General features: G+C 39.7%; 2 protein-coding genes across 7 annotated transcripts in view; one reads left to right on the forward strand and one right to left on the reverse strand.

The window, feature by feature from the left end:
• The window catches only part of FZD3 (frizzled class receptor 3), a 36,985-nt gene extending 36,078 nt beyond the window's left edge, over window positions 1-907 (reverse strand). Inside the window, exon 1 of one of the 2 annotated variants that reach the window (XM_070734894.1) lies at window positions 391-907. The gene's annotated coding sequence lies outside the window, so the exon portion shown is untranslated. The remainder of the gene's footprint in view (window positions 1-390) is intronic. The other variant, XM_070734895.1, reaches the window with a different exon arrangement.
• On the forward strand, window positions 756-24,141 carry FBXO16 (F-box protein 16). 5 transcript variants are annotated; one of them, XM_070734902.1, is made up of 10 exons: window positions 756-957; window positions 2,463-2,556; window positions 7,845-8,054; window positions 10,135-10,170; window positions 11,054-11,260; window positions 13,381-13,545; window positions 14,405-14,637; window positions 15,541-15,649; window positions 21,904-22,129; window positions 22,745-24,141. In XM_070734902.1, exons 3-10 carry the CDS (start codon window positions 7,947-7,949, stop codon window positions 22,852-22,854), a joined length of 1,194 nt encoding a protein of 397 aa, XP_070591003.1. In that variant the 5' UTR covers window positions 756-957; window positions 2,463-2,556; window positions 7,845-7,946; the 3' UTR covers window positions 22,855-24,141. The 5 variants fall into 5 exon arrangements, with proteins under 5 accessions (XP_070591003.1, XP_070591002.1, XP_070591001.1 ...); XM_070734901.1 differs by having other exon boundaries at window positions 7,957-8,054; XM_070734900.1 differs by having other exon boundaries at window positions 758-957; window positions 14,405-14,631.
• The last annotated feature ends 377 nt before the right edge of the window (window positions 24,142-24,518 follow it).

Raw genomic sequence — 24,518 nt, forward strand, 5'->3', positions numbered from 1 at the left:
TAACTCCCAACCTTCCTCGGTCGCGCAAAGAAGAGGCTGAGATCACGTTTTTATTGTCCCTAAAGGGAGCGGGCAAGAGAAGGCAACCCGCCCTGGGTTGCCGAAACTGAGGATGTTTAGGCGCTGTAGTCCCAACACAAACGGCCCCTGGCTGAGGGCGGCGGCGGCTTCTAAGAGGGGGGGGGGGGCGCGCGCGAAAGAACCGGTTTCTCCACACAAAAGAAAAAAAGAAAGCGGAGCGTTCACACTTCTTTTATGAAAGAAAATTAAGGGCTCCTCCTTTTTTGAGGCGGCTGAGGAACGAGGAAGAAGAGGAGGAGGAAAGATAACACACACACACACACACACACACACACACACGTCCCTTTTCTCCGTCGCCGTTTACTATACCTGCCTCCGGCTCCTTTGCCTCCTCCTTCAGGTGCCTCCGCCGCTCCAGCTCCATCGAGTACAATATGCCGGCGAACAACTTCCTCAACGGCCGCCGCCGCCGCGCCTTTTTCTCCTCACACTCTGCCCCGCCCCCTCACGAGTCTTGAATGCGGGGGGGGGGGGGTGTGAGTGTATGTGTTTGTGTGTGTGTGTGTCAGAGAGAGAGACGAAGAAAGAAGGGGGGGGGGAAGTAGCCAATGAAATACCGATCCCTGCCGCCACTCTCGCTTGGTTGCTAGGTAGAACAAAAGAAGGGGGGTGGGGTTGGGGGTTGGGAGGACACTGCGCTTCGGATGGGCCTCTGCAACCAGGCAACGGTTTCCATGGCGAAGAGAATCAACTCGCAGGCGGCGGAGAAGGAGGAGGAAGGAGCGCTGTGCGAGAGACTGCTACGCCGTTGTGTGGAGTGTTGAATGGTGGGGGGCGGGAGTTGTGGGACGAAGACAGCCCCACGTCCTTAATGGCCCTCTGCCCCTCGCAGTCGTTAATGGCGTTGCTGAAGCGTTAAAGATTCAAACAGAACAGGTGAGAGAGCTTGTGTGGTGACAAGCCAAGTCGTCCAAATTGGGGCGCTGTGTTAGAAGAGAATACTGTATTTCTAGCTCAGAGTTGAGCCTTTGGGTCCTTATGGGGTAAGTCATGTTGCCTGGTTTGGTCATGAAATGTCTGCAAAGAAAAATAACCTTAACCAGAGCACCAAGGACCCCCACAGAGGCACAGTTCCCTCTACACATCTTGACATATATGATAACAATTTTTTATTAATTGCTGCTACATTTTTTTCCTTTGCTTGAAATTATACCCAATGTGTAAAAAGCCTGTTTTAATGTTGTGAAGATATGTATAAGAAATTATATTATAACTTATTATTTTCTCTGTAAGGTGCTTTGGGCATGCTACAAAGAAATATGAGATATCGAATAGAAAGAAGTAATTGGATTAGGACCTTGGGTTCAAGAGTTGTGATCTTGGAAGGCCTCTGTCTTATATCTTTATCTATACTGCTCAAAAAGAAATAAATAAAGGGAACACTTAAACAATAGTAACTCCAAGTAAATAAAACTTCTGTGAAATCAAACTGTCCACTTAGGAAACAACACTGGTTGACAATCAATTTCACATGCTGTTGTACACATTCAACTTTGTACAGAATAAAGTATTCAATGAGAATATTTCATTTATTCAGATCTAGGATGTGTTCTTAGAGTGTTCGCTTTATTTTGTTGTGCAGTATATTTGACAGTGTCAGTGGGCAGGTGGATTGATATCTGCTGTTCTGAGTTCCTAAAAAAAAAGATGGAATAGAAAATGGAGAGTTGGATAATTACTTCTGAAACACATTTATAAATATTTATATAGACAGGTGTGAGGGTAGGCACTATTTAAAATAAATCTTCATTATTAGTATTAATATTAGGTTATTTTAAATAGTAGCCTTATCCATATACTGTATCACTTACTACCATTGAGAAAAGAATCTGTACACTGCAGCAGATCCTCCATTTTTTAGTGGAAAACAAAATTGGGGAGGAATTTTATATATACAAACTCATATATGAGAACTATCTAACTCTTCCTCAAATTTAAAATCAGTACAATATGCATTGAATAAGAAAGGATTGTAAACATAGAGTTTTAATATTTTCTTTTATTACAGCTTCCAATTAGTAAAGAACACAAATAATATTTTTAGAGCAAAAAGTACGTTTTCTTTATTTGGAAGTAATCTAAATGTATTCAATGTCATCTAGAAAATGTTTTCCACAGTTTACTTAAGGAATTATGCTTCTAATCTATAGTAGTGTAATTGCTTGTGTAACAATGTTATTTTTACTATTGTTAATTATGCTAGCATATTATTGCCGACATTGAATATAGGATTACAATGAGATATAGACCTCGTTTTTTCTATGTTGGAATCCCTACAGAATGGGGAGGTGGGATAATATAAATACAGATACCAACTTTAACAAATTACATATATATCCAAATTAATAGATCTTTTAAAACTTTTTTTTACTTGTTTTCAGAGGCCTGACATAGGACATCAGAAAACCCAGGGCCAGAACATCCCTGTTGTCAACTTTCAAGGCTACTTTTATTGTCGTTAGAAAACTGACTCAGGTAGGCCTCACGTGGTGCTGCATGAATTGGGCATGAGCCCATTCTTCAGTTTCAAAGCCAAAGTCATAACCTCTCAAAAGAGAGAACTTTCGTCTAGATGAAGAGATTCATAATACTTTGTTTACTACATAAGAGAGGGCATATTTGTCTGTGACATCTATCAGTGGAATCAATTTCTCCCAAACATGCTTCAGACTGCTTTGCTGGGTTGAGGAACCTGTTGGAGCAGATTTGAAGGGACAGGGAAGGGTTCTGCTTCATTTATTCATGTTAATATTATATATGTCGTCTTTAGCTTTCCCACATTATATTCTATAAAATTATTGATTTTTATAAAGAAGCAAAGTTCCATTCTTCCACTGGAAATGTGAAAGATTAAACCCCACATTTTCTTATACTGTAAATCATTAAAAAAATTGTAATTAAATTTTTAATTGCTGGATCAGGAAAAATCATTGAATATTGTACAACGTTTCATGAAATGACATGAAGATTGAAAGAGTAGAGTAATCCCTTAAAATATAGAATTGCCAGTTGTATTTATTATGCAAAAGACTTTTGGTGTAGTGGTTAAGATACCAGGCTAGAAACTGGAAGACTGAAAGTTCTAGTTCCTCCTTAGGCAAAAAGCCTACTAGATAACTTGGGCCAGTATCTGGCTTTCAACCTTGGAAAGGAGGAAATGGCAAGCCAATTCTGAAAAACCTTGCTAAGAAAACTGCAAGGAATTGTGCAGGTAGTCTGAGAATTGAACACGACTGAACATAAGGAAAAAATATTGATCATGCAGCAAATTTAGAAGGGAAATCTGTTTAAATCATATGTAGAATATACAGAAGGTGGGATAATTTTGAATTAACTGCCATGTTTCCCCAAAAATAAGACCTTATATTTCCTTGAACCCTGAAATAAGCACTTGGCCTTATTTGCCATGTACTCAAAAGCCCGATTGAGCTTATTATTAGGGGATGTCTTATTTTGGGAGAAACAAACAAGTTATATTTGAAAATTCTTTAGGGACTTCTATGTAAAGTTAAAAAAATATTCCAGATACTACCACCGCTTCCAAGCCTTTATTTATTACGGTTGTTACAATCCAGTGCCATCCAATCTAAACAGTTTCTTGTGTAAAAGCCCTAAATTTATATATTACACAACTTAGGGACTTAAATTTCAAAAGTATAAATAATACATAAAATAACATCTGGCCATAAAATCAGCCTTGTCTAAACTAATGTCTTGAACATGTACAGATATCCCTAATAGCATAAGGGAGCCCTAAATAACATAATTTTAATAGGACTTGAGAATGACTTGTTTATTTATCATGTTAAAATGCAATATAGTTTGAGACAGCTTAGAATGTTACATGAGCTCAGCGAATCTTTTTTCCCCTCGGATGCCAAAAATTTGTGCGTGTGCACTGTCGCACGTACGCAAGTGCTCACACCCGTAATGCAATGTCCCTCCCGCACATCTCACTCCCTGCACATGTGTCTGTGTAACCCCTGTGCATGCGTGCAAGTTACACACATCCACCCCCCCATTTTGGCCTCACATCCCAAAACAGCAGTGGGAAAGGGGGAAAGCCTCCTATCTCCAAAGTAAGCTTGGAAGGGGAAAGCTTCTTTTCTCTAAACAGAACTGGAGGAGGAGGTGGGAGGCTCCTTTCCCCAAATGGAGCTGGGATGGGGGAAACCTCCTTTCCCTAAACAGAGTGTGCCATCGGTTCTCCATCATGGGTCTATGATTTATTCAGAAAGCCACAGTGAAGAAAATAAAATCATTTACTATGAGTGTTAAGTAATAATTAAGGGATGCATATACTTATCCAAGTTTCAAAACTTCAAAGTACTTCTGAAAATATTGAGTAATCCCAAGTATATTAAAACCCTTTCCTGTGTACAAAGTAATAATTGCATGTGGGTTGTATTCATTTAAGGATAAAACTGATATATCATTTATAAGTGAAATAAAAGCACAGGCTAAAATAACAGGATATGAACTATAAAGCAAATCACAAAATTGTTGTTTTGGGGAGAATGTTTGCAAGAAGATACCATAACAGGGTGATTTCTCTACTTTCCTAATTCAGAATTAGTTTACAAATCTTTGACGCAACATTTTTGTTTCTTCTGTTTTATATGTTTCAATATTTTTCTTACATTCTTAATGTCATCTGATGTATGCTACCCAGTTAACTTTGAAATATAGAAACTGTAGTTTCTCCCAGCTAGAAAGCTCACACTTAGGTACTGTTTTTTCCCCTTTCTTAATGGATTTTATGGTGAAAACAAAATATTTCATTGTTTAAAGTTTATCGCCACCTGCTAATGGAAGGAGTGAGGAAATTGAAAAAAGTTGCAATAGGAGACAATATCCTGTATATTGCACATAAAATTATATTAATGGGCCAAAGTCATTGCTGAAGAAAGCCTTCTCTTGAAGTCATTCTGCCTTCCCTCTTTTCTTAGTTCCAATATTTATATACCTTCCCCCCCCCCCCAATGAGACCTGTCCCAAAAATAAACCCTGGCATGTTTCTACACTTGCGCCTAATATAATGCCTATCCCCAAAATAAGCTCTCCTTAAGAGCTTGCACATTCCGTCTGGTCATGGTGCCGTAGCTACCAGGCAAAGCAGTGGGCGAGGGGAGAGCTGTCCCACATGCCCTGCAGCAGCTTATCTCAGGGCCCCCATAGCCAGCCCATCCATGCCCTGCCTCATGGTGGCAGCACCAGCATCCATGGGCAGCAGGAGCCCACATGGCTGCCGGCCCAATTCTGCTTGCTCACAGATGCAGTGGAGCATGAGCAGGTGTTGGGAGTGGAATGGGTGGCCAGGCTGAGTGGGCCCTGAAGTAAGCTGGTGTGGGGTGCGTGGAGTAGCTCTACACGACTGCCTTGTAGCGGCAGCACTGGCATACGGGTGCAGGGGAATAAGACCCACCCAAAATAAGCCCCAGTGCTTATTTTGGGGCTCAAAAGATAATAAGACCCAGTCTTATTTTGGGGGAAATGCAGGTTGTTAAAATTGCCTTACTCACATGCAAGGGCAGTTTCCCTGTTTTATTTTATTTATTTATTTATTTCTTGGATTTATATGCCGCCCCACTCCGCAGACTTAGTTTACATACTATGTCTTATGTTTTTTCTTATGATTTTTGTCTTCCCCATATTTTGAAATCAATAAAAACAATATTTATTAAAAGCAAAGATGGAATTAAATGTATGATTACATATTAACTAGTGAATTTTACCATCTTAAATTAAATACACTGATTTATTCAACCATTTAAAATGCAGACTCTTACTTGTAAAGCCTGTGTGTCTTGGAAACCCCAGTTTAGCATTTCTGCTGAGTTAAACCGGGATTAGCACAATACAAAAAAAAAAAATCAGTCTAATGACTTCAGTTAATATGATACAAGCATTAAAGTAATTAATCTTTCTTAAATATAATTAAATTACGTCTGGACAGTTTACCTTGGCTCCTTTCCTTTTCTGTGAGGTTTACTGAGACTTCAGGTTCCAGTCTTTTGGAATTGTAAAGCGACATAGCTAAAAATACTGTAGATATCTTCTTGTTCCATTCCCTAATTACTAATCCTTCAAAACAGATATACATCACAAAACACAGAAGTACAGTTTTGAATTGTTAAAATAGTCTTACATAGAGGCATCTGCAAAATGCTTACAAAGCAGCTATACTAGCCAGGAGAAAAATGTGACTGCTTTCATAATTTGAAAAAGAGTATGTGCTGCAATTTACCTCTTTCTAATATTTTGCACAACCCTATTATGCGTGAGTAGAAAACAAGGAGATATCACAGCTACCTTACAAAACCATTGCGTTCCAGCTCAATTATAATGTATTGGATTACAATTTGTAAAGTGGATATTTTTATGTGTGTCTAGGCATCACCATCCAATTTGTTATATTTTTGATGTTGTGATACATATCATTGATTTCTGGCATTTCCGAAAAACGTGCTTTAGAGTAGCGTGGCAGAAATATTTGCAGGTGGGAATGACCTGAGGAGAACAAGCAAAATAAGGTCGTGTAAGGAAAAAAACCCCTTAGGATAAATAGTTGGAAATGTTGGTATAGACAGTATTTATCCAAGAGAAGACAACCCCCTCCCCCCACACACCCACAATCTGATGGGGTTCTAGCTGCCTTCTTTGTGCAGTTGGTTACTTTTTTGTTTGTTTGTTTGTTTGTTTGTTTGTTTATTGATTGATTGATTGATTGATTGATTGATTGATTGATTGGATTTGTATGCTGCCCCTCTCCGTAGACTCGGGGCGGCTAACAGCAGTAATAAAAAACATCATATAAATCCAATATTAAAACAACTAAAAAACCCTTATTGTAAAACCAAAGAGAACAGACTGCTGGACTAAATGATCCAAAGGCCTTATCCAGTAGCTTCTGTTATGTGCCAGATATGAACTTTGGTTTTCTTGGGTAATTTGGGTCATTTAAACAAATATTTATGTTACACATAATAATTAGTATGCTTAAAATATCCTTACCTAGTGGTTTATGGTCCATAGGCTGAAACCCATTGCAGCAAACCATCAGGAACTTATTTTGGATTGGGTCCAGGCTAAATTATATGCATATAACATACCAGTTATTTAAATTGCCAAGGAAAACAACTGGTAACAATTAATGTTAATAGCATGATGTATTTGAAACTAATGGAACATTACATCAGATTAGACCAGAGGTGGGTTCCTCCCAGTTTGGTCCGGTTCGCCCAAACTGGTAGTAATCCGCTGGTAATGTCACAGTGATGTCACAGAACCGATTCGATCTCTGCCGGTCTGTGGGTGCCACCATCTCGCTCTTTTTTTGAATTATTAGGTGAGGCACCTCTTGACATGAGTGACATTGAGTTGGCCACCACCACCCAGGTACATGACCATCAAGCTACACCTCCAAAATAAACCATGCCTACAGAACTGGCAGTAAAAATTGTGATATAATTAAGACATCGATCACTGTTGCATATTTAGTTGACTCAATCCTACCTAACTTTTCACCTTTTAGATGTGTTGCACTTATCACTGCAACTTCCAGAATTCCCATCCGACATGCTAACTTAGAATTCTGGCAACTATAATGCCAACATCTAAGGAATACCAGATTGAGGGATGTTCATTTATAATCATTGAGTTAGAAAGTAATTTAGAGATTATCTAGTTCTTATTCCTTATCCAGCGCAGTAATTCTATTCTTCAGCATCAAATAAGTGTTTATTGTCTTCCACTGTGAACAGCTTTCATCATTATGAAATTTATGATGCCCAACTGAAATCTCCATTTTTCCAAATACTTCAAATATCGTTATTGCCATTTTTAATCATTTTGGCTCCTTTTCTATGAAAAAAGACATGGCATTTGGACCTCCCAAAAACCTGAATGGTCCCAAGATGCAAACAAAGATGAGCACCTGGACACCATTGAATCATCAGCTCATGAATGATAAGGTAAGTTTTAGGAACTTTATAAATAATGAATCACTTGTGTCCTTGCCTACTTTCTTAAGAAGTATGCGGGCCTCCAGCATGTTACGCAACAACAGAGTTGGCCTTCTCCGGGTCCCGTCAACTAAACAATGTCGTTTGGCGGGACCCAGGGGAAGAGCCTTCTCTGTGGCGGCCCCGACCCTTTGGAATCAACTCCCCCCAGATATCAGAGTTGCCCCCACCCTCCTAGCCTTTCGTAAGCTCCTTAAAACCCACCTCTGTCGTCAGGCATGGGGGAATTGACATGTTCCTTCCCCCTAGGCTTATAAAATTTGTGTATGGTATGCTAGTGTGTATGATTGGTTTTTAACTTGTGGTGTTCTTAAAATTAATTTAATATTGGATTTGTCTTGTATTGCTGTTGCTGTGAGCCGCCCCGAGTCTGCGGAGAGGGGCGGCATACAAATCTGATTAAACTAAACTAAACTAAACAGTATCAAGATCATTCTTGTGTGATTCTAATAAGCCCATATTCTGCTTGGAGAATTGCCCTAGATCAGAGGTCGCAACCCTAAACACTAAAAGAACCATTTGAATCTGTTTCCCACAGAAAAGAAACACTGGGAGTCACAAAATGTCCTGTGCCTGACTATTTCTGGAGTGGCCACAAAACTAGCATATATAGTTGAATTAAACATTCAGATTTTCTTCTGAAACCTTTCTTTTCTTGGATTTATCCATAAGTAGCTTACCAGGGAACAAAAAGCTCAATAAATTGCATGCCAATGGGTGTCACACATTGGCAATTGTGATGCATATTTTGAGCGACAGGGAGCTGCAGCAGAGGAATGAAAGAGCCACATGCAGCTCCAGAGCTGCAGGTTGCTCACCCCTGCTCTAGATAAAACCCAGATACTTCACGTTGTAGCAATAGTTCAGACTTTCCAAACTTGATGTCCTTCACATATATTGAGACTATAAATTGTCATTGCCTAGCAACCTGCAGAGAGCCGTAATCACATGATCACATTTTCAAATTTCAATATGGGCTTCCCACAAGCAAACTCAGTGAGGAAACCAGCAGGAAAAGTTGCAATACAGTTCCTCATTTTTTCCCAAAGGTGCTTTTTCAAGAGGCAACTGGACTTCCTTGCTGAAGAAGCATAAAGCGTATCAGGAAAGACTTAATGAACTCAATCTGTATAGTCTGGAGGACAGAAGGAAAAGGGGGGACATGATCGAAACATTTAAATATGTTAAAGGGTTAAATAAGGTCCAGGAGGGAAGTGTTTTTAATAGGAAAGTGAACACAAGAACAAGGGGACATAATCTGAAGTTAGTTGGGGGAAAGATCAAAAGCAACATGAGAAAATATTATTTTACTGAAAGAGTAGTAGATCCTTGGAACAAACTTCCAGCAGACATGGTTGGTAAATTCACAGTAACTGAATTTAAACATGCCTGGGATAAACATATATCCATCCTAAGATAAAATACAGAAAATAGTATAAGGGCAGACTAGATGGACCATGAGGTCTTTTTCTGCCGCCAGACTTCTATGTTTCTATGTTTCTAAGAAGCTTCTTGGATGAGAAGTGAAATGTCCTCAAAGAAAACAACAACATTCATTTGCTTTTTGAAAAAGTACCTTTGCGACAACCATGATATGGATGACTGAGAATTTCCATAGACATCTCTCATTTTTTCCCACCACAACAACCTCCCACCCACACATAACCTATGTCAACCCTCCCTCAATTCACTTTTGGCCAGGACTGGTTCTCCCCAAGTTCCCCAGCCCTGTGTGGCATGCCTGCAATCCTTACCCAGGGCTTCTGTGTCTTCCTGTGGGTCCCCGGATTCCCATCACTAAATAATGTGGTCATGTGATGTTTTCCGATCATTGTATTGAACTGAAAATTGTATTGCCCAAGGTCTTCTGATGCAGATAGGATTCCGATCATTTCTTAAATTAGAATTGCCTCTTTTATCATGTTCCTCTGACAGCTTCATTTACTTAATTGTTTCTAATAATGTAATGAGTCATTTCTTATTGAAGCTTAGAAAAAGTAATTTTAAAATTAGTTTTATTTCATTACAGGTATTTGAAGAAAGAAGAAACTTGTTGGGGAAATGGGTAATCATCTTTTATTTCAATGGCTCTGTCAATCTCACAGGCTTCAATATTTATTGTACAATAACTAAATGCTGCTGGGAAATGTAAGTGTATTCCAAAATGCTTACAATCAGCATTTTTTACCGTAGATATCGTGTATGAATTGTTTTTAAAAGAGCATAGCGTTTATCTAAGAGTATTTCCGTAATGGTACATTCATAGTATAAAAGATTTTTACTTCCATAGTTCTACAATTCCTTGATCACAGGAATTCCTTGATTACAGGGCTGGGAAGGCTGATTTACAGGTTATTTATTTCTTATACTTGGGGGTGGGTTCTAACTTACCTCGCCACTGGTTTGCTTCCTCCTGCGCCAAGTGGGCATGTGCACATTGCCCATGCATGTGTAGTGCCGAAAACCAAGCTTCTGTGCATGTGCAGAAACAATAACAAAAAGATGGTTGCTCCTACAGCGTCGCCATTAGAGCTTGTTTGGGGATGTGGCCAACAGACAATCACTCCCAGTTCGGCGAGCTAGGGAAAATTCCCGCTACCAGTTCTATGGAACCGATCCAAACCGGGAGCAATCCACTTTTGCTTAAAGCCACTTTTGTGTGTTGAAGACAAAGCAAAATGCATCATTTTTAAAATTATGCTTATGAGCTATCCACAAACACCTAGCTAATCCTTCTAGAGGCAGACTGTGGCCTGAATGAATTCTTGGCTGACATTCGTGTCCTTTGCAACAAGGAAAGGTGCAGATCTCTCTTTCACTTTTGGAATTAGCTTAAGTTCATAATTGGCTTTGCAGTTTATTGCTTGTACACTATCATGAGGGAAAGTCACTTGTAAATGGCTCCCCTAGAGGTCATGAAAACCACAACTCTGGTTTTTTCCCCACAGTTTGACAAGTGGACAGACAATCAAAGGCGAAGAGTCCTGACAGACTTCTTGGAGCATTGCTCTCTTTCACAGCTGAAATTCTGTTTCAAACTGCTGCAGGATCGAGTGCCAATTGAAGCACTGGATTTCACCACCCAGCTTCCCCGAGTGTTAACTTTGTACATCTTTTCCTTCCTGGATCCTCGAAGTCTCTCCCAATGTGCCCAGGTAAAACTCAGCATGTTGGAAAGGATGCAGCGGAGAGATACAAAGCTGAACTCACTGGGTAGGTTTAGCCTAGAGAAGGGAAAGCTAAGGGGATTATGTTAAAACAGATTTTACATTTTCAAAGGAGCTGAGGCAAAACAATAGTTATCTATGGTCCTTTGTAAAAGGCACAAAGAAATGTCCTCATTAATAGGTAATAGCTTAGGAAATATTTCCTACTGGAAAAACTATTTGACACGGAATGAGCTGAGTAAGGAAGTGCTAATGACTTTCATTTGTGTAGCTTTTCACAGTAAAAGACTGGTCAATTGCTATATGCCTTGATGGGGACATGGGAAGTCGATTAATTGTCTGAGTCTTTTCCAGCTAGCAATTTTACAACCCTTGAACCTAATTCCAAGATCAGTTTAGAGTCGGAATGGCACTGATGAATTTCCACCTCATTGTGCAGGCTCATCAGCATACCTAATTTAGGTTCTAAACTTTGTGGTTCTAGTTTCTGGCAGGTCCAGTTAAAAGATTTCAAAAATATTTGTTCAGTTGTGACCTTAGAGACCCATTTTATGTCAGAATAAATAATAATGGGCTAGGATTATAGTCTTCCCTAGTCTAAGGTCCTTTGGATGGCTACAATTCTAGTAATGGCTGGCCATAATGACTGCTAATTGTGCTAGCGTGGGATATTGCCAATTTTAGTTTAATATATGTAAAGCAAATCAAACTGGGTTATAAAGTAACCTTTTTTTGGTGGACTAGGACAGTGGTCCCCAACCTTTTTTCCACCAGGGACCAGTTTCAGCAAGACAATTTTTCTATGGCCCGGTGGGGGCGGAAAGGGGGTTTAGCTTATCGTTCCATTGTCTCTCCCCCCCTTTTTAATTTGGCGGGGGAGTTGAGGTGACAGAGGGAGGGAGGGTAGGAGGGGGCGGTTTCCTGTCTCTTTCCCCTCCTGTTCACTCGGGACTGCCGTTTGCCTTTCAGCAGTTCCAGAGGACATCCCCCCCTCGTTCCGGCTGGGATTGCAGCAAGAAATCCCAGTGCATTGGAAGGTGCCTCCACGGACACAGTCACCTTCCTTTGCGATCGCTGCCTGCTTGGAGCGCCCACCACTCTCAGGTCTGGTAATTTTCTTGCAGCAAGGAATCCTTCCAAAAGAAAATTACCAGAGCTGGTGGTGGGGGTTTCATGGTCACACACACACACCTGGCTTCGCTCCCACCCAGGACCCCGGGAATAGGGTGGGGGAGTCTAGCAAAAAAAGAGCTGCACAATGCCAAAGCCTTTTCGTTTGAGCTGCAGGCAGAGCGAGGGCTTTGCAAGGGCTTCGCAAGGAGGAAATAGACCACTTTCGACGAGAGAAGAAAGACAGGAAAGGAAGAAAGCAAGCAAGCAAAGGTTCTCTCAGCCCGAGGCAAATGGCGGTCCCAAGTGAACGTGAGGGGAAAGAGACAGGAAACAGCTTGGCACTCGCCGGCTCCACAGTAGCTGCTGACTCCGCGGACCGGTGCAACATGCCTTGCGGCCCGGTACTGGTCCGCGGACTGGCGGTTGGGGACCCCTGGACTAGGAGGTCTCTTAACTCCCCCATAAAACGCCTGCTTTATGTACAGAAGATTTCAGGCTCTCTTTTAAAAGAGATTGAGTGATCAAGGCTGGGAAAAACTCTGGAGATCATTGCTTGTGAAAACATGCAGTATTTATTCAGCCAGACCAATGACTTACTGCAGTGCTAGACAGCGTTGTACGTAAATCAAAGCAACTTAATAACATAATAATCCCTTTTACTTATTGATGTAGTTGTTCTATAAGACTCATCCTAAAGCAGCATTGACCAGAATAATTGCAGGAAAATACATCTAACCACATACTGCAGATTAGAAGATATACAATTATGAAATATACCACTGAAATATACTGCAAAAATTCAAAGTCTAGTTTGTATCAAAGAATATATATTCAAATGAACACTTCCTTGGAATTATCAATTTGAGTTAAAACAGCATTGTGTTTTAAAATTGTCAAAATGTGTTTTGTATTTGGGGAATATGCCCCATATTTCATGGGTTTTTGCTATGATATAGTCCTTTGAAACACAGTAAAGGTGTTTTTGGCACTTCTAGGTAAATTGGCACTGGAACTACTTAATCCAGCTTGATCAACTCTGGATGCCGAAATGTCTGCGTTTTGGATGGTACCTCAATTTCTCTCCAACTCCATTTGAGCAAGGAATCTGGAAGAAACACTACATTAAGAAAACAGAAGAATTCCAAATGTCCAGACCTAAGGTATTTATGGAGCTTTTGGAAGATGAGTATTTTGGGCAATAAATCTGAATGTTTATATTATATATTGAATGTTTGAAACTTCCATATGCAACTTTGTTTTAGTAAACATGGGAAACATTCAAGCTTATAATTCCATATTGAAGCAGAACATTACTAGATGCCCTTCTGAAATTCTGAACTGTCTCACAAAATGTATGAAAATTCATCTCTGGATATCTGAGCTGGTACTTCAAAGTCTTTACTTATATAAAGGCATAGTAATGTTAATGTTAAAGAAAAAACTATTCTCAGATGATGTTGAAAACGTTGGAGCAGATTTAATACAACTCTGTTATATTTCTAGTGCATAATTTGAAACTATCCAATTAAATACAATAGAGATTCTGGGCATACTCAGTTTGTAAAGAATGGCTGAAATTTATTCCTGCAAGGTATAATGATGGCCATTGACTTGTTTGGCTTTAAAGCCTAAAACAATTTCACATGAATATGTTTGTTATGGCTGGTAATGATCTCTAAAGAAAATTTACACAGAGTTAATGTGTATCAAAATATTGGTACCTGACAAGAAAATATAGGGGGAATGTTTTTTTTTTCATCTCTAGTTAAGGAGAGATAATTTTGGATTGTTTATTTATTAATAAACAGCCATTTTTCTCAGTTATTTTGTGCCTTTAGTATCTGTAACAGATTTGGAGAGATTCTGAGTTATGGTGAAGCAGTGCATTACTACCAGCACACTACTCTTTTCAAGCAATAAATAGAGATATTATGGGGGACGTTAGAAGAAAGACTCAGCATAGTATGGAATATCTATAATAATTTTATGATTACTTTGCTTATGTTTTGCTTTCTTTAGATCCCACCAAAAAATGATTTTGTGGTGGCTGATATTCAGCCAATAACAAAAGATGTTCCAGAAATAAAGCAGTCTCTGTTGTCAGTCCTCGAATCAGCATCTCTGTTAAGAAGGAAGATAAACAAAGGAAAGAGTGATCTCCCTCCTTGGCGTTCATCAGATAAGCACCCAACAGATATTATTCGTTACAACTATTTGGATAACTTTGATCCCATTGAGCAGGCAAGGCAGGCGTAAGACACCTTTCTCCTACAGTAATTTTCATCTATCTCTCTCATTCTCTGGCAACAAAATCAATGTTATGTTTGATGTTATAATGCCACCTGCATCAGAAGAAGCTGGTCAGAGAATTCTATTTATCCTCAAAAGCCAAACCTTTTATTCATTATTTCCTCATGTATCTCCTTTCAAGATTATTAACACATCCTACCAAGTTGGATTCTAATTTCAGCCAGTAAAATATGAGCAGGGGTTCTTGTGGTGGTCAGATATTTCAGCTAAGCCTGGACTCCCCCAGAATTCCGAGAAAGTCATCAAAGAGTTGTGTTGTCATCTTCAGATATGCATACAGCAGCTTCAAGCCTGCTTTAAGACTTGTGGACTTCAATTCCCAACTTGTAGGTACTTCAAGTCAGCTATGCTGGCTGGAAAATTCTGGGAGTTAAAGTCCACAAGTCTTGAAGTTGCCAAGTTTGAAGACCTCTGTGTTAGATCTGTCTTCATGTCTCTTACACTGAGCATTGCTAAGAATCTATGATGCAGCAAGGCTTGAAACTCACCAAATTTTTCTGATATTTTAATTGTTGGATATGTTCAAATCAGAGTGAGCAAAATAAGAAATCATTTTGCAGCCAACTCCCAAGTTATGGATTACAAACTGATTTGTAAAATTTTAGAAACTACAGAATCCTGAACCATCTGCCTATCTGCTCTTAAGCTTTCATGAAATTCAGTTGTGTGCATGTTTTCCCAATTTCACTCAGATCAGGCTTATTTCAGAGCTACTGCTTTTGTCCTCACTAGTTTTGTTGCAGGTCAGGGAATCATTTGATCCACAAATACAACTCCCCCATCTTGTCTGTCTTAAGAAGCTATTGTAGCTTTGTTTAATCTGTCCATTTTCTCCACTCTTGCAGTATAAGAAGAGGAGGAGGTCTCACCCTAGACCTCAGATCACAGTCAGCCTTTCAGAAAAAGAGGAAACCAGGCAGTGGAACGTACAAACTGAGAAAAGCAAAGTCTCTGGCAAGTATTGTGATTGGTTGACTGTGTAAGCCAAGCAACAGACAGTGAGCAGTCCAACCCTCTGATATTGGCAGTTTTCCCAATGCCCCTTTGTTTGCGCCCCACTGCATTTCATTGCTGTTTGACCATCAGACCTCAAAGCAGCTATTTAATCTTTGCATATAAATTGTTATCACTGTTGTCAAGACAGGCCTTTGTCGGACAGAATATTTTTTGTAGAAGGGCTCACAGGAGATACCCTCTGGATCAGCTTTTAAAGACATAGGCAATAAGAAGAATATAACTGGGCAGAGTAAAGCCATAAATAAAGTTACATGTTCTATTGGACAGTGTAATTAAGTTGTGATTTCCTCCCCTTCATTAATGATACTTTGCCTGTATGAGAACAGCAGTGCACTGACAAAGCAAAACTGATCTCCTAATAGATTATCTTATTTCATTTTATGCATATCTGGAAAGTGTTCAAGAGAATCAGATTCCAACCTATGTTCAAATTCTTTTCACTAAATCACGGGTGTCAAACTTGATTAGGTCCTGTGATGTATCTGAGGTGGGTGTGGCCTGCACATGATGCGTCTGGCATGCAGGCAGACAATTTGACGCCCCTGCAGTAAATCACTAAGAGATGGATATCTATGGAGATTTTCAATAATTCAGGGCATGGTTGTCTCAAAGCTGCTTTTCAAAAGACAGACTTTCTTAGTCTTTTTTTCTTTGAAAATGTTTTGCTTCTCATCCAAGAAACTTCTTCAGTTCTGGCTAACTGATAGGGAATGAAAGGATGACTCATAGTTGGATTTTGACTAGACATTCCTTTTGAGATGACAGGACAAGGTCTGGTCGGTTTAACTAAGACAGGTTTGAACTTATAGATCCTGAGGAGGTGGACAGTATGCTCAAATGCTAACCCGGCTACCTCTTTTTTAAAAAAAATCTCTGCCCCTCTTGGTTGGTGTATGCTGTCCGGGAGATGATAGATGATTGGGTCCATGATGTAGTCATGGATTCACTGAGGAAGTCTAGTCTCTGCAATCGTGAAGAGGATAGTCATGCACCACTTCCTCAAGAGGTCTTCATAGAATTTTTATTTAGTCTCTAACTTTTCTGTTTTAGAGAACATTGTGGGGAAAGTGATAGATTGTGACTACAGAGAGTCTTGGAGTGAATTATCTAGACACCTTTCAGTCAGATTTCAGGCCCAGGGGTAGTAGAGGGATAGCAATAGTTGTATTTATTAATGACTTCTAGAGGAAGTGGGACAAGATTCTTATTGATCTCTTTCAATGCCATCAGCCATATCATTGTTCTGGTCGCTGAGCAGTGGGAGAATAGTGTTGAAGTAATGTCCTGCTTTTTCTGTGTTTGGGTCCAGTCATTGTTGACAACTGCACCTATTTAATCATTCAGATTTTGACTTGTTCTGTGTCAAGATCACATTCCAGTAATACCTTCTAAATAAGTCCAATAGGACTTCTGAATTTTGTATTATTAATTAGTTTTTAATCAGGGTTCTGAAAGTTCTATTTCGATTTAGTAATTCCTTTAAGTTATGTTATTCTGTATATTTGAAGATATTGGAACCAACGAGATATTTCTAATTGTTCTAAGCTGAGACAAAAAGTTTAATCTTTGTTCTATTAAAGATTTAATCTTGAATTTCTTGGACAAGTATTTCCAAACTAGGTCTTCACCTTTCCTGACTTTTCATCATTACTTCTACTACTATTGCTATCATTATTAGCTTCTTATAACTTAAAGCTAAAAACACCACCACCTATATGATTCCACATTTTCTACTATGGAATAATTCCAGTACAGTGGAACCTCGACATACGAGCAGCTCTACTTACGAGCTACTCGAGATAAGAGCTGGGAGGGGAGCGACATTTTTGTTCGCCTCCCGAGCTCACATTCGGGATACGAGCGCCAAGGAGCTGTCTCCTGAAGCCGAACACTAACTTCCGCTTTCGGCTTAAGGAGACAGCTCCTTGGCGCTCGTATCCCGCGTGTTTTAAAAGGTTGCAGCCGGCCTGGGGGGCTCGGGGGGGTGCTGGCAAGCCCCCCAGGCCGGCTGCAACCTTTTAAAACACGCACGCCGCTTCGCAGCTCTCTGCTGAATCCGGAACGCTAACTTCCGCGTTCGGATTCAGCAGACAGCTGCGAAGCAGCGCGCGTGTTTTAAAATGTGGCAGCCGGCCTGGGGGGCTCGGGGGGAAGCCCCCGAGCCCCCCAGGCCGGCTGTGACGTTTTAAAACACGCGCGCTGCTTCGCAGCTGTCTGCTGAATCCGAACGCGGAAGTTAGCGTTCCGGATTCAGCAGAGAGCTGCGAAGCAGCGCGCGTGTTTTAAAACGTCACAGCCGGCCTGGGGGGCTCGGGGGCTTCCCCCCGAGCCCCCCAGGCCGGCTGCCACGTTTTAAAACGCGCGCTGCTTCGCAGCTGTCTGCTGAAGCCGAACGCGGAAGTTAGCGTTCCGGATTCAGCAGACAGCTGCGAAGCGGCGCGGGTGTTTTAAAATGTGGCAGCCGGCCTGGGGGGCTCGTGGGCTTCCCCCCGAGCCCCCCAGGCCGGCTGCCACGTTTTAAAACACGCGCGCTGCTTCGCAGCTGTCTCTGAACGCTAACTTCCGCGTTCGGCAGCAGCGGGGTTTTTTTGTTGCACGGATTAATTGACTTTACATTGTTTCCTATGGGAAACAATGTTTCGTCATACGAGCGTTCCGACTTACGAGCCTCCTTCCGGAACCAATTAGTCTCGTAAGTCGGGGTTCTACTGTATAGATATATTTAAAATTTTGGTTCCTGTTTTTGCTGAGCCATCTGTCATAACGATTTTGTCATTTGTACAAGAATGAATTCTGTAGTTCATTATTAAGTAATTCAGTAATGATTTTTGGTTTAATGCTGGAATGAAATCTCCAATGTGCTTGCTCAAGCCCAAGATTAACCTTATAAACTAATACAAAGCACCTGACTTCCAAAAAAACACCTTCAAGTGTCTTATTATTTCCCTTGCTCTGAGGAGCCTTACCAAGGCTTTGTGAATTAACTTATTCTACTTCTACTTCCTCCTCCTTTAGCATCCTAATAGTGAATTATCAAGAACACCAGATTGTGGGAATCAGGTATATGAAGCCCTTCGGAACATTTGCTTTCCATTGCTCATTCAGGTTCCCATTCTGCCAACCATCCTATCCTGTCATGTAGCATCAGTTTCTCTGACATTTTAAACTCTAGCATGCCCATCTGCTGCTCTTTCAATTGCTACCTGCCAGTCATATTGCAAATTAATCTCTGTCATTCACAAATTGTCTCTAACTCTAGCTTTTTCAACCAAATGCTACGGAAATGGAAAATGCTGCTATTAGCCTTTCCAGGCTTAAACACTGTTGGCAGGCAAACTTTATCCGCCACGATCTCTTTATAATAAGTACTAGACAAGATATTAGATAAATAAATTAAGGCTGCCATCCTAAAGTATGTCTCCTTCTGATTGGAAATTGTAAATCTTGTTGATTAATGTGCTTTTTTTGTTTGCATTACTAAGCACTACCGTGTTTCCCCAAAAATAAGCCCTCCCCAGAAAATACAATTTCCTCTCGTTAAGATTATGGAGACAGAGCTGGAAATCAGATAAGATGGCAAGAGGAGCTCTGTCTTGCTCCATGCACCCCAAAATAATAAGACCGCCCCCCCAAAAAGGCCAAGCATTTATTTGGAGGTTCAAAAAAATATAAGATGGTCTTATTTTGGAGGAAACACGGTAGATATCATTGGCGTTAATAAACAGTATCCACAAAGTATCACTTCAAATTTCAGGCCTGAAATCACAGGCTATGACAATGTCCTGTCCTATAAAGATGAATGGCTTCCTGTGGATGTCTCAAAGAACTAGTGACTGTCATGTTTTCATCGTGATGGGTGACATGCAGGCTGCATAGATAAATGCAGTATTTTATAACATTAAAATACCCACAGTTTAATGGCACTTTCTGTCTAATCTCCCTGCTTGTTGGAGCCAGTAGCACTGCAGGAGCCCAATCCCACCATATGTGAAACAATTCTGTCATAGCATGAATGGGACAGATGAGTGAACATTTGGATCACATGCTTTTCTGGCCAAAAGGGACAGATGAACAGAATGTGGACATTTATTTCATGATCTTTTTATGACATTTGAATTAGGGCCCTAGTGCTGTGAGCCATAGTTTGAGTTTTATTTCTTAATATGGGGAGGAAACAAGCCAAGGATCCCAATTCAGACAGCACGATAAATTAAGACAGGGCTTCGGTGATTTGTTTCTCTGCTCCTGACAGGAAGAGTGAAGTGTAAGGGTTTGAAAAGAATCCACAGGTACACCAGGACATTTAGGATAAGTTAGAGACTTCTGAAACTTTAATTTGCTTTAACATGCAAACGCTAATGTTGTAAAGTCAGAAGTGTGCTTTAATAGTTTGATTTTTTTGTTCCAAATAGTTTTTGGGTTCAAAGAAAGGAGATAGCTGAATTTCTGAAGTTGTTATTATTTGTAATAGTTGTTCATCATCATTACTGTTACAGAGGTAAGAGATAAATAATAAAAAAACAATTAGGGGAAACCTGAACCCAAAGCCAAAATACAGTTATAGCCAGAGACCCATGGACATAAAGAATTATGGCTGCCTATTCTGAAAATGCAAACACTATTAATTTCCAATTAAATTTAGAAATTTAAAGTTGAAAATTAAATTGGCTTACTACTGTTTTCCAGTATTTTTTAAAAAATGTCCTCTAATAATTTTTAGACATAGTGTTCCTCGATGGTTTGCCTTTTAAGTGATAACTAGTTCCAACCTCACTTAGCTTTCTAGCCTATACCAATATATCTGGTATAGGTGCTATAACCTACTGAAGCCCTGATCTTGAATTATTCTCTCTTACACAAATGTAGAGTTTATCAAAATTTTTGTAAAATACCATTCCAAGATTCTTCATTCTACCTATCAGGTTGTGATCATACTGCTTTTATTTGGGAGGGGGGGAGGGAATCCCCACCCATTTTGTTTTCATATATTTGTACTTTATTTGTAAGACTATTTATTAAAAAGGTTCTTTACAGCTTCATTAAACCTCACAGTAGGAGCCTCATTCATCCATTCCATTCCATTCATTCCATTTCTACAGCTGCCCAACTCAACCACCTGACTCTGGGCAGCTTATCATTCTAAAAATCACAAAACAATAAAGAGTAAAAGCATTCAAAAATACAGGTATATTCAAACATCTAGTAAATGCATATAAAGGCAACGGAGATCATTGTTTTCTCTCATTGTTTCTCTCTTGCCTTTTTGTCAACCCTTCCTTCCTTCCTTCCTTCCTTCCTTCCTTCCTTCCTTCCTTCCTTCCTTCCTTCCTTCCTTCCTGTTAACTGTGCGGCAAACCCATGGCCTAATTGATTATAGCGCATTGATTTACTTCCTAATTTTTAACTCCCTTAAAATATAACACAACTTTAAGGGTCCTCCAGTTCACCAGAGTTATCTGTAGGATCAAGGGAAAGCAAATGATGAAATAAATATCACAACACAAATTCTGCTCACTGTATGTAACTTAAAAGAACAAAGAGATATTGTATTGTGTGAATACAATGTGCATTTCATGGTTTTGCTATCATTGTGTTTAGGAATGGATGACTGCCCACAAATACAATGAGGCCCAGGATTACATAAAAGCTGAGATTTTCAGGATTCGTATTTAATTTTTGGAGGATATTTTGGTATAATTATGGCTCTTCATGTTCCAGAATTTACTACACCCAAGAGCATTTTAATAGTTAGCATTATTTATAGAATAGAATAGAATTTTTTATTGGCCAAGTGTGATTGGACACACAAGGAATTTGTCTTGGTGCATATGCTCTCAGAAAAAGATACATTTGTCAGGAATCATGTGGTACAACACTTAATGATTGTCATAGGGGTCAAATAAGCAAGGAAGAAATAATCAATATTAATAAAAATCTTAGGATACAAGCAACAAATTACAGTCATACAGTCCTAAGTTACCATGCCATATACTCATCCCCATCCCTTCACAGAAAATACTTGACAATCAATAGCCAAATGTATACTCTGTGCAAGGTACCTCTTGAAGTTCACCTATCTTTTTCAATTTTATCACTAAAACCATGGAAGTCAAAGCTTCATTTTCACATTTACCAGAAATGTCATCACTTGTTCTGTTTCAAATTTCATGTTTATACGCTTTGTTTCCTAGATGTCCCTCTCCGCAGAACTTGACTCACAGGCAGAAGTGACAGTTCGCCCAAGCTGGGCTCAGCACCAGCCAAACAGCTACCCTCTGACTGAATCAACAGCTAAGATGTTTGCTCAGAGTGCTCAGTGGAATGCCGAAATACGTCCTGCGCCTGCTCGGGGGCCCATCCCGAAACTGAGTGAGAAAGGAAAGAAAGCCTTTACCCGAACTAGCCGAAGCTCACCAAGTCAGTAAACTGTTGTTTGTTTCAAATAAAGACAGGATGGGTAGTTGAAAATGAGAGAGGGGTGAAGAGAAAATAGAGGTGCTGTCTCCTTTAATGTTTGTGTCTTGATTTGAACTTTATGGAGAGCCCATTTGGATCTCTCTTAAATCTGAATGCTGTAGTCTACTGGGCTGTGGCCCATTCAGAAGCAGGCTGTAGAAGTGGTGGATGAGGGTGCACAAACACACACACACACAGCTCCGCTTATGTGCACAGAGGGCAGGAGAGCAAACACACAAAGCTCCATTTGTGTGAGCAGCTTTTGTATGTGTGCCCACTGCTTGCGCAAATGGAGCTGCACATGCCCGCCTGCTGCTCATGCAGAGCATCCCTCCCTCCTGACAGTCCACAAAAGCAGAAAGGTTGGAGAGGGCTGCTGTAGATGACAGAAGAGAATTTGTTTAGGTTTGCATTCCACTTGATGGCTTCCTAAATTGATTGATCTTTGCAGGAAATAGCATCTTTGAATAGATAGATCTCTGATCTGATAGTATGCTCTTAAATGCAATGTATAGGATGAAGGTAGGCATTTTTTTAACACTGAGCTTAATCATTTATTCTCCCACACCCTTCCAGCATCACCACTGTTTGAAAGTCAACCCTGGGAAGTTCCATCATCCAGCTATGTATCTGATGCAGAGCAAGAAGCTGAAGAAAAGAGAACCTCAGCGTCACTCCTGACTTAATCTCCCGAAAGAAAAAGCGCTTGTTCAATTATTGTTAAGTGAAATGCCTCTTTTTCAAAGTTGGTGTTTGGACAAGGATTAAGAATCAAGTAGATAGTTGACAGATTTATCCTGACTCCATTTCCACGGTGAACCAATTAGCGGATATCTTGGTTTTAAAAATTTGTGAAGCCAGGAACTTGCCATGTGGCCTTGGATGTTTTCCCAGCCTCAGTTACTCAGCTGTAGAATGGAAATTGTCTTAATGTATTTCATAGGAATTTTGGGAGGATGAATGTTACAGGGATTACAACAGCTCAATTCTGCATAGGTTTATTTATGTACTCAGTAAAATTTACAGATAACTGAGTAAACAATTGCAGCTGAAGGTATTTAGAAACAATGCAACTCAATGCAGAATGTAAAAACAAATTGAAAAATGGGGGAATATTTAAAATTGATGTATGTGAGTTGAATCATGCTAAAAAATAATAGATAAATAGCTATCATGACCTGTGCCAAATAGTTTTCACATCCATTTCTGCATCTTTTCTTTCCGACTATCATGAATAAATGCTTGTATGAGTATTTAATGTATGTAAGCAGAAATTGTCATCTTTTCAAGGCTGGCATTATTAGCATGGGGTTTGTTTCAAAACTCTTTGGAAGGAGGCCAATCTTGCTTGGTTGGTGATGTTTGAAAAAGCATTTTGTAATGTGGCAATGTTCACAGTGCACTGGAACATGCTAATTAACTTGGATGTAAAATGGGGAAGGTCAAATATAAGACCAGGAATATAATATACCAATTCATCAATGATGGTTATGATAATGATTGTTTAATATAATCCAGTGTACAGTACCTACCAGCACCTGTTCAGTAACCAACCTATAGAAATATGATTTGATTTTTTAAAGAAAATAGAATATGAAATGGGAAGAAGACATTAGCTTGTCATTAAAAAAAATACTATATCCAAATAGACTGACCCAGACTCAAAATGGTCACAAAAGCCATGGATGAGTAATTTTTTAATATTTCCCTAGAAGGGTTGGGAGATTTTTTCAAAATAAAACAAGATATAATGTGAAATTTACACATGTATATATGAGTGTCAGATCTGCCACCACACCACCTCAGCTCTGCTCTGCTTTGATGGTAGCCTTTATTGGACAATAGCAAGATGACCAAGGGGGAAGGCCTGGGAGAAGGGAAAAATAATGGCTTTGCATGAGAATTTTTAGATCTGGCTTTTCCTATACTGTACTGTAACCATTTGGCTTTAGTAAAAGTAGACTTTTTGCAAACAATGGAATCAAATGTCTTTCTTTCCTAAATGTCCAAACTGGGACAGGCTTAACATTGAGTGCTTTCTTTTTGACTCCATCCTATATTCTATTCTATTCTATTCTATTCTATTCTATTGCTGTTATTATATTACTATGTTAAATACTATTATTATAACAACCACTATATTCTATTATATTGCCATTCAATTACCATTGTTATATTATTCTCTAGATCAGTGTTTCCCAACCTTGGCAACTTGAAGATATTTGGACTTCAACTCCCAGAATTCCCCAGCCAGCGAATCCTGGCTGGGGAATTCTGGGAGTTGAAGTCCAGATATCTTCAAGTTGCCAAGGTTGGGAAACACTGCTCTAGATTACTACTAGCAATGCTT

The sequence above is a fragment of the Erythrolamprus reginae genome, chromosome 1 (genome assembly GCF_031021105.1).
Source record: "Erythrolamprus reginae isolate rEryReg1 chromosome 1, rEryReg1.hap1, whole genome shotgun sequence".
NCBI lineage: Eukaryota > Metazoa > Chordata > Lepidosauria > Squamata > Dipsadidae > Erythrolamprus > Erythrolamprus reginae.